The 19,892-nt window shown below is 45.9% G+C and overlaps 1 protein-coding gene across 1 annotated transcript in view; it reads right to left on the reverse strand.

Annotated features, from left to right (window-relative positions):
• LOC147724964 (zinc finger BED domain-containing protein 6-like) overlaps positions 1-14,134 on the reverse strand; it is a 50,830-nt gene extending 36,696 nt beyond the window's left edge. The window contains exon 1 of the mRNA XM_086918140.1: positions 13,800-14,134. Within this exon, the coding sequence (XP_086774266.1) occupies positions 13,800-14,134 (335 nt within the window). The remainder of the gene's footprint in view (positions 1-13,799) is intronic.
• Between the last annotated feature and the right edge of the window lie 5,758 nt (positions 14,135-19,892).

Below are 19,892 nucleotides of genomic sequence, written 5' to 3' on the forward strand. Positions count from 1 at the left end.
TAAGGGGTATTTTTGGGGAGCACTCTAGGCTCTGAAAACGGTGGGGCAGCCCACTGCCAACCGGGTCCGCCCTACCAACAAATACTTAGAACATTGGAGCCAACACAGGCTCTAAAAGTTGTACATGCCCCCACGGAGCCCTGTGGGCTCTAAATAAATTTTGCCAATCTGGGGGAGCGGCCAGCTGTCAACCGGGGCCGGTCTCCCTCACCAAATACCTCCGCAATGAAGATAGCGCTACTGGGGGGTGGGCCGGGCACTGGCAATGTGCCTCGACGCACCTCCTCTCCCCCAAGGAACGCAACGGCCCCACTCACCGGCTATATTGGACTCCTCTGGTCGGCAGTGCGGACAGGGCTCTCTGTTGGCGGCCCCGGGGCTCTCTCCACTTCATGAGAGCCCCGGGCCACGGGAGGACGTTCCTTCTTCTTCCCGGGGGCTCGAGGAGGCTGGATGGGCTCCCGACCTCTTCTCTCTACTACAACCTCCGGTTTGCGGCGTCACTTCCGTCCGGCGTCCCCGCCCACAGTCAGGCCGCCGTGGTGGCATTTCTTCTCGGGGATAACAAGGTACCAGCTAAAAGTAGAAATGGGGTGGGCACCCATTAAGGTGCATATCACAAGGGGTGGCACCCTTAAGAAGCGTCTACACAAAAACAAAGATGCAGGGTGGGCACCTGCGCATTCGGGGGCATTAAGATAAGCGGGGTGGCACCCGCGTTAAGCACACAAAGGGCAGGAACGCTTCCCTCCGAGGAAAAAGGACAGCGCTCTGCCCAGAAATTAAAAATAAAGCGCTCACAAGGTGCTGGGGGCACAGACAGCACCAATGGCCCCAGAGATGACCCCTACAGCAACCAGGGCCCCAGCAACAAGGTTCTCCTAGGTGCAGAGGGCAGGAGGGTCGCAAAAGAAGTCCTCCAGCACCCAGGCAAGGTAGAGGGGTCCCAGCACCATGCCCATCAGCACTCCAGGGGCTGGGCAGAGCCCAGGGAGGCAAGCCTTCCCCTGGGCCCCAGCAGCAGCATGCCCCTGGTAGATTCAAGTCAGGAAACCAGAACAAGAACATTTTACAGGAGGTCACAGACTCTTTTTATACACAAAATCCCTTTGTCTCTAGGCTGCAGGGTGGGAGAAAAACCGGACGCAGCTGGTTTTGGAGCACTCTGTTGGTCAGCCCCTCTCCCTATTCACTGGACAGGCTAGGGTGATCAGTCACACCACGGGGGGCGGAGCCAGCATTGTGTGCAGAAAGCCCAGCCCTATTCAGGTCCCAGGTGCACTCCTCCCTCACATCAATCATGCAGATCTCTCCACTCACCACCGGGGCAGACCCATCCTGACTCCTGGAGCCAGGCTCACCAGCCAGCTCCAGCAAATCACAAGCCAGACAGCCAATTCACATAAATTACACAGACATGCCAACTTCTAGAAGTGGCACTTCCACACTAGACACATTTATGCCGCACACATCATCGCGCAGCATTTAATCACACAAGTCCGCACATATCAAACTCGCACCTGCACTCCCCACGCATCAGGAACTACCAGGGACACACATATTACCCATGCATTCCTATGGGAGGTCAGGCCACTCTCACACACGCACTCAGAGAGTGCACGTACTTTACACTGCGCCACAGTGCTAAATTGCGCAAAGACCAGAAATCACTATACTTATCTCAGAGTTCAATGCAAAACGTTCAGGGGTGAACCTGCCAGAAGGGCCAAGTCCAACATGAAGAATTGCCAAGGATCAAACTGACCAGCAGGCATGAAACCATTTAGAGTCGAGCATAGCACGTCAGGAAGCTGCCACTCTTTGTGTTTTGAATGGAGGGGATAGCCAGGCTGAATAAAAGTCTTATTTGGACTATCCTGCCTATTTTATTCACTTTTCCATTACATCTACACCTTCTATAGTCTAGTGCCCTCACACCCACCATACGGCGCCATACAGCAAGGAACAAAAGATCTCCACTAAAGTGCCCCTTTATGGGTGCCCGTCGGGTATTGTAGCGCCGACCCGATGAGGAGCAGGTCCACATGATGAAGGATGACCCCTAGATTTCTGGGTGTGTGAAGACCCTAGTTTTGACAGGAAGGATTCCCTTCCTCCCCCTCCTTCTCTAAGACCTTGGTCTCTTTGGCACTATAGTAGAGGAACTGCATATCTCCAGGTGATAGTGGAGTCAGTAGTGCCTGTGTTTTGAGTTAGTAGTGCCTATATTTGGAGTCAGGTTTATCTGTTACTGAGAGAGCAGTGCTTGTGGGTGGAAGTCAGTAGTAGATGCACTGGAGACAGTGGTGTTCTGTGTTTTGTGTAAGAATTATCTATAACTGAGTCACCAGTGCCTGTTCCTGGAATCTTGATGGACTAGGAATTTAGGGTTATCTGAAATTCAGTCACTAGTGCCTGTGTTTCAAGTCAACAGTACTTGTAAAGTGGAGAGGTGTGGCTCACTGGTTAGAGGCGGCAGACCTGTAAGCAGAGAACAGCCCGGGACCAGGGTTCAATTCCCGACGCGGCAGGTTTGTGGACCAGGGGTCAACGGACTCGATAATTCTCACCTCAGTGCCTACTCTAACCAGGGAACACACTCGGTAACTCTGGGCATTAAGCTTGCCTCATCTCTACAATGGTCCCCAACAGACGCCGGGGATGCCTGGTTTTACCCTGGAGATACCCAGAAAGGGACCATCTCACAGGGAAAAGCAGGAAGGGTTCCCCAGCGGTCTGCAGCGCCAGGACACTCGGTTAGAGTAACAGTGCGCTTTACAAATACCCCACATTTACATTTACATTTAATGCAGCAGTGCTGGTGATTGACTTCAGTAGTGTCTGTATCAGCTGTGCCTATTTTGAATTAGCAGTCGGCCTTTTTCAGTCATGGTCAACATCAATCCTCTTACCCATCTTTAAAAAAGGCGACCGCAACGATCCCGCTTGCTACAGACCAATCTCCCTTCTGGACTCCATGGGTAAGATTGCAGGTCGAGTACTCCTGGACCGGTTACAATCTTGGGCCCGGGAGAATAACATCATAACCGACCTACAATATGGTTTCCAGAAGGGGCTCGGGACCGTGGAACAGGCCCTCAATCTTGTTCTCCTGGCTGGTAAATACGTTCACGTAAAAGGAGGTAACATCTTCCTCGTCTATGTCGACCTAAGCGCGGCATTTGACTGCGTCCAGCATGCGAAACTCTGGCAAACACTAAGCGACCTTGGTGTGGATCCCCCGATAATAACCTTCCTACGAGAACTCTACTCTAATGCCGTAGGCCGAGTAAGATTTGGTACCAACGGTGAACTGTCCCGTTCATTTCAAATAACGAAAGGAGTAAGACAGGGATGTGTACTGGCTCCCTTCCTGTTCAACCTTTATACAAACGGGCTTGAACAGGCTATGCTGGAAGGGAGTCAGGACCTACCCCAGATAAACCATCGTCCGATACCCACACTGCTGTATGCTGACGATTCAGTAACTCTAGCACGGACTTTGAGCCAACTTCAGATACAAATCAATAAATATACAACATTCATGGACTCACTTGGCCTCAAAATAAACATAAAGAAAACTTTCACAATGCACATCGGTCCCAGGATCAAAAACCCCAAATCAATAATGGTTGACAACAGCAAACTGGAAAAAACCCCAGTCTACCCATACTTGGGAATCCTAGTGGACGATGCAATGAATTGGCGAAAGGCAATTGAAGCCAGAAATCTCCACTTTCGTCGCGCAACATTGGCACTTACCTCATTTTCGAGGAAATTGGGGAAACCAGCGCCACCTGAACTCTTGACCATATACTATGCAAAATGTCATAGCGTGGCCACCTATGGAGCTGGAATCTGGGGTCACGGACGTATAGATCAGCTACAGGTCACTGAAAACGCTTTTATAAAATACATTTTAGCTCTCCCTCAAAGCTCCCCGATACTAGCCTCACACCGGGAGCTTGGCATGGAATACATCATTGACACCATCCGATGCCAGCCTATTCTACTGTGGCACCGAATATGGTCTAACCCCGAATGTCACCTAACTCGCTCCCTCATCATTGACTGTTTAGCCCTGACAAAATGGCGAAAAATCCCGTGGCTATCCTATATATATAACTTCTTTAAAGACCTGGACCGTGGGCCCTATTTTGAAGAACCTGCTTCAGTAGAAGACATTTCCAGGAAAAAGTTAAAGTTAATGTGTATGGGACACTTGAGGGAACTACGGAACCAGGCAGAGATCACAAAACCACTAAACGAAAAAATCTGTGCCCAACAGTCTGGAAAATGCATACAGCCCTATCTGACGTATTTTTTATCTAATCATGAAAAGTTTTTACTAACAAGACTCCGCTTTAACATCTTTTTCCGTTTGGTTTCATTTCCGGAAACTCATAATTGGTTGCGCAACCTGATGAACTGTCCCTGTGACGGAACCTCCCCACAATCTACGATCCATGTTGTTCTATTTTGTAAATACTATAAACTTCCAAGAAAAACGTGGATTATCTCGATCCTCCGATCTAGTGGATACAGACAATGCTACCCTGCATTTCTTTATTTGCAATCCTTGCAAACGTTACATGAAGCCAAACTCATAGTGACTTTCCTTAAAGCAGTCTTAACAATACGTCGTAATGTTTCAAGTTAAACCAGAACTATACAGAACTGTAAACCCTATTGTTTAACCTAAATTTCTTTATAACTAGATTTACTTTATCTCACACAAGTGTTCATAATTTTTTGTATGTAATTTTTATGATTATTCAAACTGATAATCGAATAAAAGTTGATGAAACTGAAACTGAATTAGCAGTATCTGTGACTGGAGACAGTAATTCCTGTTTTGTATCGAATGTATTTGTTTTTTGCATCAGCTGTGCCTGATTGGAGTCAGTGTTAGCAGTACTGTAGTTAGCAGTACCTGTGCCTGTAGTGAGGAGCCTGTGGGCTTGGGATCTGCATTAAATGTAAAGAATCAGTAGTGAAGGCAATAGGAGTCAGCAGTGCCTGTGCTCGGTGTCTGGTTTAACTGCAATTAAGTGGACAGTGTCTGTTAAGCAAGATGTTACAGTATTTTACATCAGTAGAGCATGTGCTTGGAGTTAGTCATGCCTAGTCACTGAGTAGGCAGTGCCCATGACAGTACTCAGCAGTGCCTGTCCTAGCAATCAGGAGTGCCTGTGATTGTAGTTGGAGTTGTGTGTGTGCAGTGCTTGTTCGTGAAGTAATGTCCATCTGTTATGGCTGGATTTTCTGATTAGATGGGATCAGCCCCTAGGGGCCCCTCCAACCCAGCCAGAACGTAATCACATCCCCCTCAGGACCATCCATCCAGGCACCTGGGTACCTACCTGAGGATGGGGAACTCACAATATACAAGCTCATATTATTAAAAACACCACTAAATCTATAGGGATACTAAGAATACTCACTGATTACTAGGGATATCCATACCCTACACCACACTTATATTCACATCAGTTGGTCTCGCGGCCACCCCGACCCAGACCGGTCTACCCTAGGGCAGATATGACACACAATCCGGTGCGTCTACACATGGGCCTGCAGAACCCAATGCTCTCTTTTCCAAACGGTTCGCAATCCGGCAAACCTACACGCCAGTCTCCCACCTGACGCTCTCACTTACGCAAGCCACAATCCTGTGGGTATACACGCTGGTGATCCAACCCAGCGTTCTCACTAACGCCGCATATCAACGACGACCACATTCCTATGAACACCTTCAGTTATATATATATATATATATATTGGGAAGTCTCTTCACTAAGGGTCTGCTACTACAATATTAGGAGTTAGCCAATTAATATAATGTACCTCTTATTCTTGGCATCATAGGTCCACTCACTCCCTATTTATGTGATCACCACTTACCTGATTGGGGTTACTCATCCATTCATACAAAATAGTAACCACCTAGGAGATACATTTACCTGGATTGAACAAGAATATAAGGCACTTTACAGTTTGGTTTTATTAGAACAATATAAACACTTACACAGATCTGTAACTGACAAAGACTATAGATAGAACACACCGCTGAAAGAAAAAGGATTAAACATACAATAGCTTGGGGAATAAGAACAAGATTAAAGTGTAAGTGTAAGTGTAACTAGTTCAGACTACCTCACCTATTAGAAGGAAGATTTCTCTCTCTCTGCCTCTGGTGGGATCAGGGCTCTCTCTGCCTCTGGTGGGATTAGGGCTCTCTCTGTCTCTCCCTCCTTCACCACATCACCACGCCTCTGGTTCAGTTGCTCCAGCTGACAGCCTTCTTTGATGCCCTCTGCACTGCTCTCTCTCTCCTCATCTTCAGCAATCGTCTGCCTTCTTTCTCCATTCAAGAACTGCACTCTATTCTGCAGCTCCAGCAGACATTCTCTCTCTCTCTCCAAGCTGTTCTGAGCTCCAAGCTGAACTGAGCTCCCAGCTGTTCTGAGCTCCAAGCTGTTCTGAACTCCAAACTGAACTGACCACTCCTCCTCTCCTGTAGCTCACTAATATGGATTCCTCTCCCCTCATGGAAATTTCCACCAGAGGGCTGCCTCCTACCGAATTCCTGTGCCAGCTCCCAGGCTTCCACGCAACCGCAGTGGCCATCTGCTTGTTACGTCTGGGCCCAAGAGAAAAACACATTTCTCGGATAAGAAGCAGTCCTAACTGGATTTTCCTCTAGCACACAACAGCCTTAACTATAAACATTACCTTTACCCTGAAAAGCCTCTCAGCTTCATCAAGATGGAGTCCCTCTAGCTCTAGGCCTGTAGGCCTGAAAGGGATGAAATGCCCCTTAGCTCTGCCAGAATACCTACATAAACCATACCAATGTGTCTAGTATGTCAAAGCCAATAGGCAATAGACAGGTTAAAGTCAAGAATAAAGGATCTATCATCATATTAAGCAGCTATCCTCTTCTAGGTATGGAAGAAAGGGCTTAAAAGGGCCAACACAGGCCAAGAATACCTATCCTAGATGTGAGCAAGACTAATGATCTATATCACTGCTAAATAGAGCCAAAAACTCTGCCATAACACCATCGTAGCCCATGTGTTGGGAGTCAGCAGTGTCTGTTGCTGGAGCCTACGTTAGCTGTAATAGAGTCACCAGCGCCTGACTATTGAATAATCAGTATTTTGAATAAGCAGTTCCAGTGATTGGAATCAGCGGTGCCTACTTTGTATCAGCAGAAGTAATTGAGTCGAATCGGCAGTGCCTGTGCCTGTGTCTGAATTTGGATTCAGAAGTGCGTGGAGTAGCAGTGCATATAGTTCAAGTTGGGAGTGCTTTTGACCTGTGTCTGGAGTTAGGGTTATCTGCATTGAGTGAACAGTGCCTGTTTTGGCAGTATGCAGTGACGGTGTTTCACATCATTAGTGCATATGTTTAAGTAGGAGAGGCTGTATTTGAAGTTGGGTTATCTGTAACTGAGCCAGCAATGCCTGTGTCTGGAGTGATCATTATCGGTAATCAGACAGGAGTGCCTGTTATTAGACTGAGTGCCTGTCACTTAAGTCAGCAGTGCCTGTGATTGGAATATGTAGTGCCTGTGACTAACATCGGTAGTGCCTCTATTTGGAGTCAGTTTTATTCGAAACTGAGTCGCCAGTGCCTGTATTTGGAACTGGCAGTGCCTATGACTGGAGCCAAGTCTTCCCCAGCCCAGGAGTATGCAAATGAAATATGCCACACACGGAGCTCTGTGTCAGACTTCTTTATCCTCCAACATACACTCATACACTAAACGATAACGTCATACTTCCTTTAACCACACCTCCCAGACTCTTACTTAGTTACTGTACAAAGTCCGCCCAGAACCACACGGGTCTTGGTATGTATGTATGTATAGTACACTTATATAGCCCAAAAAGGTTCACCCTACGGGTATCCTGGCGCTTTTAAAATTGGTGATGGTCAGCACATTACCAGCCCATAGTAGGCAATGAGAGGACTAGTTTTCTATCCTTGGGAACAACCAGGTTTTTAGATTCTTTCTGAAACAGGCCCACGAATTGGCCTGTCTGATGGTCTGGGGCAGATTATTCGCCACCCCAAAGGCTCTGCCCCCCATTCTGGTTTTCCTAAACCTAGAGGTCTTAATCAGGTTTGCGTTCGAGGAGCGTGGATTGTGCCATGTAAACCTCTGCTGCAGTGGAATGTGCTGCTTTGTACACAATGCAGAGAGATTTAAAGCAGATTCTCTCTTTGATAGGCAGCCAGTGTAGGTCTCTTAAGGCTAAACTCGTAGAAGACCTACGTTGCCGATTTAGCGGCAACTTAGCTGCCATGGACTGGACTCTCTGCAAGCTCTGTAAGATGTATTGTCGGGCTCCCAAATACAGAGCATTGCAGTAGTCCAATCTGCTACAAATTACGCTCCTCACTACAAGCGAACGGGTTTCTGTAGGTAGGAAAGGAAGAATCTGTCGCAACATCTGCAACAGGGAGAAGCAGACGCTGACAGTTTTATTTGCCTGAGACTCCATTTGGAGACTAACATCCACCAATACCCCCAAGTTGCGCCCAGTTTTAGCGGGGACAAGAGGATCCTCTTCTGGGGTAAGCTTAAACTCTGGTATCGAGCGTAGCTGTAAGCTGGAGGGAGTAGGGTAGAATATCACCTCTGTCTTCCCCCTGTTAAATTGTAGGGAGTTTTTTCTGAGCCAGCTTACTGTCTGGTACATGCACTCCTGGAACTTGTCCATGGACACCGCCTGTTTCCCTTCCAGGGAAAACACCAATTGGGTGTCGTCCACGTAATTAATTAAGTCGATTCCAAAGGACTTGACAAGGGAGAGTAGAGGGCGCAGGTAGATATTAAATAAGATGGGGCTTATCGCAGATCATTGCGGAACCCTATGGTGTACCGGGGACTTATTAGACTCAAACGGCGGCATTGTCACCTCCTGTTGTCTCCCTGATAGATAGGATTGGAGCCACTGCAGGGCTCACCCTTTGCCCTCCAGGCCATTCAGTCTTTCTACCAGTATGGCATGGTTCACTGTGTCAAATGCGGCTGACATATCTAATAACACTACTAGAACAGTCTCCATTGTCAGCCTGCATCCGTAAATTGTCCATGAAGGTGACCAAAGCAGTCTCCGTGCTATGGCTCGGACGAAAGGCCAAATTGATCCCTATCTAATAGATGGTTGTCCTCTAAGTAGCCTGACAAATTTCTACTGACTATTTTCTCCAAGATCTTAATTGGGTATGATAGCAGAGATATAGGTCTAAAACTAGCTGGGACCACAGGGTCCAGGGAGGGTTTCTTAAGTAGGGGGGTGACTACTGCCTGTTTCCAGGCCTCCGGCACCACTTCCACTGCCAAGGACTGATTACAGATTAATCACAGCCAAGGGAGAGTTTCCCGTCCGAATACCTTCCAGACTCTAGGCAGGAGGGGATCCGGGGGGGAGCCCGTTGTAATACTTTGGGCTACGTTATTAAAATGCTTCCCGGTAGTAGCCTGGAAAAATTCCATCCCAATGGCTACTCCAGGCCCTTCCTCCTCTCTCTCTAATGGATCACTCTGATTATTGATATTGCCAGGCCAGAGATTGCCCAAAAGTTTTGTAATTTTTTCCTCAAAGTGTGAGGTAATCATTTCACAGAGTTCCTGTGAGTTGACCACCTTATTGCTGGTACATTCTGGCTGGGACAAATCCCTAACGATTTTAAAGAGGGCTTTTGTGCTATTCGGCGCGCGCAGAATGGAGTTGGCGTGAAAGTCTGTCTTAGCTCTTACTATCGACTCCTTGTATTTGGTCTGAGCTATTTTTCAGCTCCTTTCTTGTCTTCTCCAGATATGCCCTTCTCCATCTTCTCTCCGCCTTCTTACAGGTCGTAAAGCTTTCAATTCTTCACTGTACCATGGGCGGAGGCTTTTTTCCTATTTTTAATCTTCTTAATAGGGATTATACTGTCCAGAGAGCTAACTATGTAGTCACAATATGCTTGATAATTTTCATCAACAGATCTAGCCGGGACAAAAAGATTGTGATTCTGGGGGGTCAGGCATATCTTATTTTTGACTAGCTTAGTCCACTCTCTGCCCTTTCTATAAGATGTTCCGTGAGTGTTATTATCCTCCCGCAGGGTTATTGATATATGGAAGTGGATTAAGGAGTGGTCCGACAAGCTTTGAGGTACTATCCCCACTATTTTAGTCTCATCCTGGTTGGCAAATAGGAGATCTAGGATATGTCCTCCTAGGTACATAGGTTTATGTGCCAGTTGGAATAAATTGAGGTTTTCGCATGTTTGCTTTAGGTCTCTCAAATGGTTGTCTAGGGTCCCAATTTCCCACAAATAGAAATCCCCCAATAGGATCATCCTAGAGTGGGTTAGGGTCAAATCGGTAATGGTGTCAAGCAATGTTTGATACTGCTTATCTGACCCTGGGGGCCTGTAGCAGACTATTTCCGTTATGAGCCTCCCTTTGTTCTCCTGGAGTGAGAAGCCCAGCAGTTCTATCTCAGTGAGTGCCTCTATCTCGAGGGGCGCAAAATCCCACTTTTCCTTATATAAGACCCCAACTCCTCCCCCTCTCCCCATCCCCCTTGGTTTTTGGAGCATTTTATAGCCCTGAGGGCAAGCAAGGTCTAGTTCCACCAGGAAGCCTGGTCGAGTCCACGTCTCTGTGAGAAATAAAGCATCTAAGTCCAGATCCTCCACCATGTTGGTACATATATTATCAAAACACTAAGAGCCTTATTTATGAGCTCTTTATGCCGCAGTTGCATAATTTTTTGTGACGCTGCAGCGGTGTAAAATATGCACCAGACTGCGCCATATTTACGAAGTGAGGCATCTAGGCAGATGCGCCACTTTGTAAACCCCAGTGTTACATAATTCCTGCATCAGGTATAATCTATGCAGGGTGGGCTCTTCCCCGCAAGTAAGGCTCATAGTAGTGGCGCAGTGAAATCTATGAGATTTCAATATGCCACTTCCAGGATGCTACTGCATCAAATCCTTATGCCTGCTTCACAGCAGGCGTAATGAGTGACGCAGGCCCTTTTACATGGGCTTGCCCCATGTAAAAGGAGAGTTTGCTGGAGTTGCGTCTATTTTCAGACAGAGCCCAGCAATACGCCACTTTTACACCTACTGATATGTCAGGAATACTGACGTATCTGTAAATAAGCCTGGGCGGTAAACTCGTGGAGGTTGCAGAATTAGGGCACTCCATGCTCCCAGAAGAAGTCCTGAATTCTGCCATTCGGCGCAAAGGGCCAGCACCCTTTAGCTAAAACCACAATTCAAGACAAAAAAGACCTACAACCGAACCTTTTCATGGATGGCGCCGAGGATCTGGAACTCCCTTCCTCCCGAGTCAGGGTGAACCCCTCCACTATCTTCTTCTTCAAAAAAGTTAAAGGATTCCTGATGAAGAAATTTCTTCTTTAGCATGGCTACTTTATTTGTTTTTGGGTCCATAACCGCTGGCTCTGGCCCAGCCACTTGGTTCACAAGTTTTCTTGGACATTTCTAGATTTGGACGCTGTTGAGCTGATGATTCTGTTGTGTTTATTTTTCCCTTTTTAAAAAATTTTTTTTAAAATTATTTTCCGGACAATCAGTTACAAAATACCATTGCATCCGCCTTCAGTTACCTCCCCCCTCCGCTCCCATGATCTTATTTCATCCAAGTACATACCATCGTTCAATGGATTATCTAGTAGCCTTCTACTCGTCTTACTCAATAAACTCCAACTTCCACCCCCTCCCCTCCTCCCCCGGTGTGTCAGCCTTTGAATATCCATTTTAAACTTCTTACTGCGATTATTCTACAGCGTAGTTAATCCTATCTTGTGTCTGCTGGTGTATACCATTACTAGTAGCCTTGCCCTAGTCCTCTACCTGGAGAGTGTCAGCTAGTGCCTGCATCATCATTTCCCAGGCCCTTGCCGTTTCAAAGTCCTTTTCTTTTTTTGTACGTTTCGCTTGTGTGAATCTGTGCGTACTGTCGCTGCTAGCCCACTTCTGCAGCTCTGCTTTCCACCGTCCGCTACAGGGGCCCTCCTTTGCCTTCCAGCACCTCGTTGTTTCCCTTTTAGCTAGTAGCAGCCCCAGGTCCACAAATTTACTAGTTAGCTTTGTTTTGGGTGTGTGGGGGAACCAGTGTAATATGCAAGTTGTCATGTAGTATGTTAAACCCCTTCTGTTACCTCATTCAGTGTGTGTCCCACTTCCTTCCAATAATCTCCTATCTTTGGGCACTCCCACAGCATGTGTTCTAACTCCACATCTTCCCTCCTACACCTGGGGCACACCGCGTCTTCCACATTAAAATACTTCTTAATCTTACCAGGCGTCAGGTATGCTCTATGCAATATAAAGAAATTCACTAACTGGAATCGCGTACTCTTCGTGCCCTTCCAAGCTCTATGCACTGTGTTCCCATGCCATTTCCGGGATTGGTTTCCAAAGTCCCTCTTCCCATTTTGCCCTCAAACCCTCTAGGGGCACCAATTCTTCATGTAATATCCTCAAATATAAACACGTGACCACCTTAAACATCCCTGCCGCCATTGCCACGTATTGACATGCCTTCGTCATTGTGGGTTCTTTCGCTCCTTCTCGCCACCGCAGTCGTATGGCATGCACCACCGCCGCATGCAATAAGAAGCCTCCCCTGGGAAGGTCATACCTGTCCTGTAAGGCCCCGTATGGCAACAGTTCCCCGTCCTCATACAAATCCCCAATGATCTGTATCCCAGCATGCTCCCATTCCATCAATGCCGTCCAGTCACTCCCGTGTGGTAACGCCGTAAGCATTCCCAATGATATTTCTGGCGCATAAGGATGTAGCACTCCCGCTTTACGTTGGCTACGATTCCAGCACAATCGTAGGGTTCTCTCCTCCTGTGTAAGATCGGCCAGGTCTAATTTCTGCTGTAGGATTATATAGGATAGCACATGTCGTGGTATTCCTTTCCCTCTCTTATTATCTGGGCCCCTCAATTCGCGATCTCCTGTGTTAGCACCAGTAGCTGCGCCACTAGACAATATAATTCAAAATCTGGGACCGCTAAGCCCCTTCCGCTTTCGGACGTGTCAAGGTGTTAAATGCCACCCTTCTCTGTCCTGCGCCCCATAAAAAGCCTATTATCAGAGAGCGCAATGACCTAAAAACTGAGTTCGGTATCCAAACGGGCAGTGTCCTAAAATAATTTAGCAGTCGGGGTAACGCTACCATTTTCAATAAAGCAATGCGGCCCATCACAGACAATGGCAATGCTGACCAAAAGGTCATATTACACTTCAAGGCTCTCACACACCGTCCTATATTCCCTTTCAAGATGTCCGCCACTCCATGATATATATTCACACCTAGATATACCAGACACGCTGGCTCCCAGCGCGCTACGCTTTCCCGCTCCGGTGGCCGCCCACCGTGCTTTACTGGGAACAGACACGTCTTGGCCCAATTTACATGTAGTCCTGAAACGTCTCCAAACCCTGATAACAAGGCCGCCGCTCCATCCAGCGCCGCATCAGCGTCTCCTAAGAACATCAGCAGATCATCCGCATATAATGAGATATACTGCTGGTCTCCCCCGAAGACAAGGCCTTCATAGTGTCTACCCAGTCTCGCTCTCGCTGCCAAGGGCTCCATCGCTAGTGCAAATAACAACGGGGAGAGCGAACATGCCTGCCTTGTGCCTCGTGCAACTCCATATTGATGTGATATCAGCCCCCCTACTTTCATGCTAGCCACTGCCTCCTTATATAGCACCCTCGTCCAGGCCACGAAATCTTCTAACCCAAAACGTCCCAATGTCGCATCTAGATATCTCCACTCTAAGCTGTCAAAGGCTTTTTCTATATCCACCGCCAGCACCATTATGTTCTCAGCGTCTTGATCTACCTCTCCCATAATCCGTATCAGCTTCCGTATATTATTGGCTGTATTCCTGGTCGGGATAAACCCTGCCTGGTCATCATGGATCAGACCCGTCATGTGCTGCAACAGGCGGGTCGCCAATATCCTGCTCAAAACCTTATAATCTGTGGTCAACATGGACAATGGTCTATAAGCCGCAATATCTGTGCTATCCTTCCCAGGTTTAAACAGCGGGATAATAAGCGCTTCTCTCATGGTACTAGGGAGACAACCCAGTTCCCTCGCTTCATTATAAACCTCCAGCAGTCGGGGGCCAAAGGTGTTACGAAAATCTAACCATAAGTCCCTTTGGGTCATCAAACCATAGTCCCCTTGGGTCATCATCAGAAAGACTTGGAGTTACCTATGCTTGTTTGTAGCATCTACCAACACATGTATTGATTCCCTGCACGAGCGTAATATTGTTTGGCCCAATGCTTGTTATTTCCCTCTAGAGACATGAATATTCATTAAGGGCTCACGTTGGACAGGTGCGCCTAACCGGCGCTGCCGCGCACGTGAACTACAGCCTATAAAAGGCTTACAGACTCTCAGGAAGACGCTTCGCTTCTCAGCGTACGCGTCACTTCGAGAGCTTCCAGGTTCCTGATTCCAGCTCCCCAACCCCGCCCTTGGTCCTGGCGCGGAGACTGCACCTACCTGATCTCGGTGGAGAGCAGCTTTCTCCGGACTTCTCTTCAGTTACCAGCTGCCGGCAGAGCCGAGGTTACAGACTACAGCTTCCGGCATCGGAGTTCCTTGGCAATCGGACTTCCTGTTTCCTCACCCGGCTTCGGACCTTTACCTTCCGGTTCATGGGAGGAGATAGTAAGACTTTTCTGTTGTAAAGGGTGTTGAAACAAGCCTTGGCAATTTCAAGATCGAACATTGTTGAACTTGGTATTCAGTATCGTTGAAAGTAAACAAACCTTGACAAATCCAAAAACGGACCTTGTAGAATGTTCAGTTGGACTTTTGGCCTAGTTAGAGTTGTGAATGTAACTAGTTGCCATCATTCATTGTAGTGAATTTAACTGCAATAATGTATGATTCATGATTCAGATATAGAATCTTTTGGGGCTTGTTGTTGGTTCTTTCTTGTCTATTTACAGAACCCCCTTCAAGGTTGTACAACATTAAGTACAAGGTAAGAGGAGGTTACTGCATACTAGTGTGATTATAGTTTTACTAACAAGTTACCAATGGTTCAGATTATTTTAGTATGACATTTTCCTGTGAACAATCTCTGATATTATTTCGCATTCCTTAAAAGGTGACAAAAGAATTCAAGGAAGCAAATCTGATTTTAGACCTTGTGCAAGAAGTACAGGAATGGGCTTAACGAATAGTTGGTATGTAAATGAATAATTGTTCAACAACTAGAATATTGTGTTGGAAGGCATGCTGTTAATTAATGTGGGTCTTTCGAACGCAGTTCAACATCAGACAAGATTCACCTGATTAGATCAACAAAAGCCCAGAGTACTTCGAAGAGAGAGACAGTCATCTCAAGAAGAGATCCTGTGTTTGTTTCTCTCTCTCTCACTTTCCGTCCCCCATTCCACTACCCTTCCCGTCCCCTTTTCCCTGTCCCTTTAGGGGTCAGCACCTGTGACCAGTGTCTCTATTCCTTGTCACATTTGTTGGTTCCTGGAGGTACTGGGATTAGTCATCTCCAAGACGGAAAGAATCTGGACACTTGAGGTGGCACGCCTGACAGAAAGCGAAGCCACAAAATAGTATCTAATTCCTCTTGGATCTGACTAATCTCATGGAGGACATGGATGTCACCCAGTTAGTTGAGTTAGTGCGTAAAATGAATGACGAAATACAGGACTTGCGCTTAGAAAACCAAGCCCTCAGGCAAGAACTAGATCACTCTAGGGATGAGTTAGAGAACACAAGAGAAGGTTTCACCTCTTGGAGGGACAAAGGAGAGTTTAAGAAACCAATTCTAACACCACCTAAATTTGGAGCTCAGTTTCAGAATCAGACTCAGTCCTCAGGTTTAGGTCAAGGTCAGTCGGCCCAAATTACAGTACTTTCTCCACAGCCTGTTCCTTTGGCCAATCCAGAACGTTTTTCAGGAGATTGTGCTCATTTCGCTACGTTTATGAGCCAATGTCAGTTACACTTCCTATGTAAGCCGCACACATTCACTACTGACACATCAAAGGTAGCCTTCATAATTTCTTATTTGGGAGGAGTAGCGGCTAATTGGGCAATGCCCCTGGTAGACAAGAATGATCCACTGTTACATAATTTAACTCATTTTAAGGCTGTAATGTCGGGTTTATTTGCAAAACACGTATTCCTCCAAGCCTCTGATAATGAACTACTAAATCTGCGCCAGGGTTCCCGGGATCTACTTACTTATGTCACCACGTTTAATCGTTTATTAGCCGAAACTCACTGGCATGATGAAAAAAGAATATCCCTGTTCTACCGAGGGTTGAGAGAGGAACTAAAAGATTCATTGGCACACATAGTAAATTTACCAGACGATTTTATAGAATTCCAGGACCTAGTAATCAAGTTAGATCATAGGTTAGGTGAAAGAAGAACAGAAAGATCGAAGGCAGATTTCAGGAACTTACATTTTAAAACTGAGAAAAAGGTTATAGAGGACAGGAACGCCCAGGTAGAGCCCATGCAGATTGGGGGAATTAAGGGACCCCTTTCCCAAGATGAAAAGGATAGAAGGAGGAAAGCCAATTTGTGTCTTTATTGTGGTAAGGCAGGTCACTTCGCCAAAGAATGTCCAGTCCGGCCTGCTAAAAAGAGGTTAATGGCCACAATGCAAGACCAGGAGTCGGAAAACTTATGATCTCGAGAGAAGCAGAGGTCGATCTCTCGGGAGGAGACACGCTAGAGATCTCGCGTTATGTGACTAGTGTAGAAAACCATGTACCCCGCCATTTCACCATCAGAATGGTTTTAATCCTAACTAATCAACAAAGACACAGTATTCCAGTGCTCATAGACTCAGGGGCTACTGGAAATTTCTTTGATCTAGGATTTGCTAAGAAACTAAATCTGGAAAAAATTCTCAAGAAGGAACCGGAACCAGTGCGAGCAGTAGATGGTTCAGCACTTTCATCTGGTTTAATTAGATTTCACACCCCTCCATTGCTTCTTTTATCTGACAATGGACATACTGAATTGACAGTGTTTGATCTTATCGATACTCCGGCTTTTGGGGTAATCTTAGGTATTCCATGGCTAGAACTTCATAACCCAAAGATAGATTGGGTTCAACGTACAGTAACTTTAGATTCCATATATTGTAAAGATCATTGTTATCAGGAATACCGAGATCCTAACCTGCCTCTTGTCTGTGCTACTGCACAACCTGAGTCTGTTGTATTGCCAATCGAATTTCAAGACTTCTCAGATGTTTTTGACCCCGTGAAAGCCACAAAACTACCACCTCACAGGGTCTATGACTGTAGAATAGATCTAATTCCGGGAGCAGTATTACCCTGCAGTCGGATCTATGCGCTTACAGAACCTGAAAATCAGTATCTTAGAACTTATCTAGACGAGTAACTGGAACTGGGTTTTATCCGGCACTCCACCTCCCCAGTCTCATCTCCGTTATTTTTTGTAGCAAAAAAGACAGGTGATTTGAGGGCTTGCATAGACTATCGAGCAGTAAATAAGGCCACAATTAAAACCGATATCCATTGCCATTGATCCCTGTGCTTTTGAATCAGGTAAAGGGCTCCACCATTTACACCAAGCTGGATCTTCGTGGGGCTTACCATTTGATCAGAGTAAAGGAAGGAGACGAATGGAAGACTGCCTTCCGCACTAAATTTGGGTTGTTTGAGTATACTGTGATGCCCTTCGGTCTCTGCAATGCTCCAGCAGCCTTTCAATATTTCATTAATGAGGTTTTGCATGAGCTGTTGGATGTCTGCGTCATTGTATATATTGATGACATCCTGATTTTTTCTAAGACCCCAGAAGATCATGGGCTTCACGTGAGATCAGTCCTGCAAAAATTACGAGACAATTCATTATTTGTCAAGCTTGAAAAATGTGTTTTCAATTCATCAAAAGTTGAGTTTCTAGGCTACTGGTTGTCACCAGAAGGCGTAGTCATGGACCCCAAGAAGGTAAAGGCAATTCTTGATTGGCCAACTCCAACCTCTGTAAAAGAGGTTCAAAGAATTCTAGGGTTTGCAAACTTTTACAGAAGATTCATCTCAAGATTCTCTGAAATTGTGGTACCAATTACAAGTCTTTTGCAGAAAGGGAAGAAATTTCAATGGAATGCAGATGCTGAAGAAGCTTTTGGCATATTAAAAAGGGCCTTTATTTCAGCTCCCATTTTAACGCACCCAGATCCTGACAGACCTTTTTTCGTTGAAGCTGATGCTTTGCAAACAGCAATTGGAGGAGTTCTTTTACAAAAGGATGTTAGCTCTGGAAGTTTCCACCCCATTGCTTTTTACTCTCGGAAACTACTGCCTGCAGAGCAGAACTACACGATTGCTGAGCGCGAATTACTAGCTATCAAGGCGGTCTTCCAGGAATGGAGACACCATCTCTTAGCAGCTAAGCACACCATAACCATATTTTCAGACCATAAGAACTTACAATATTACTCCACGGTAAAAGCCTTTACACCACGACAGATGAGATGGCTACAATTCTTTAGCGAGTTTGATTTTATTATTACCTATAGACCAGGAACCAAGCAATTGCTGTCAGATACCCTCTCACGTTTGGTTTGTGATAAAACTAAGGAAACTAAAGAACAACAGAGTATAATACCAGTTGAAAAAATTTGTGCAGAAATCACTCAGTTAGATTTTTTATCTATACTCAGAGATCAGACCAAGAACCTTAGTAAGGAAGACTGGCTTTCACAGGGACAAAACTCAATATCGGATGATATTTTCTATTCAAAAGGCAAGATATTTGTTCCAAATGAGGAGTTAAGAGAACTGGTCATGAAATGGAATCACGATCTAGCTCTAGTAGCTCATCCTGGAATCAAGAAAACTGTAGAGTTGTGTGAAAGGTATTTCTGGTGGAAAGGTATGAAAACTGACGTACAGCGATATGTTCAGACCTGCCCGGTCTGTGCTCGACAAAAATCTTCACATTCACTTCCAGTAGGGTTGTTACAACCTATGGAAGTTCCTCCAACACCCTGGCATACTATCAGTCTGGATTTCGTAACAGACTTGCCCAGATCATCAGGAATGACCACTATTCTAGTGGTTGTAGACTTGCTATCCAAAATGGGACATTTCATCCCATTACCCAAACTCCCTTCGGCCATAGAGATCAGTAATGTGTTTTTGGCCAATGTAGTTAAGTTGCATGGATTGCCGCAAAAAATCATCTCGGACAGAGGTCCTCAGTTTTTATCAAAATTTTGGAAACAATTGAGCACGCAATTAGGAATAGATTTAGGGCTATCGTCGGCTTTCCATCCCAAGACTGATGGCCAAACAGAAAAAGTCAATCAATATTTGGAACAAAGTCTGCGTTGTTTAACCACCACACTGTCCACTGAATGGTTAGATGCCTTACCCTTAGCCGAGTTCACTTACAACAACACAGTACATTCTGCCCTTGGCTGTTCTCCATTCTATTTCCTCACAGGTCAACACCCCAGAACTTTGCCAATTATATTCCCTGAGAAAGGAACTGTAATGCCAGCAGTCTCAGATAGAATAGACAGTTTACAGAAATTCCAAGAAAGTGTAAAAAAGAATTTAATCAAGCAAAAAGGAAGAATGAAACTGTACGCAGATCGGCATAGAAAACTAGCGCCAGTTTATGCAACAGGAGACCAGGTTTGGTTGTCAACCAAAAACATACAAATTGAGGGACCTAAGAAGTTGAAACCAAGGTACATAGGTCCGTTTCCCATTTAAAAGATTGTAAACCCAGTTTCTGTAAGATTGCTCCTTCCCCCCGATTACAAGATCCATCCGGTATTTCACGTGTCCTT

The sequence above is a fragment of the Lissotriton vulgaris genome, chromosome 4_1 (genome assembly GCF_964263255.1).
Source record: "Lissotriton vulgaris chromosome 4_1, aLisVul1.2, whole genome shotgun sequence".
Lineage (NCBI taxonomy): Eukaryota > Metazoa > Chordata > Amphibia > Caudata > Salamandridae > Lissotriton > Lissotriton vulgaris.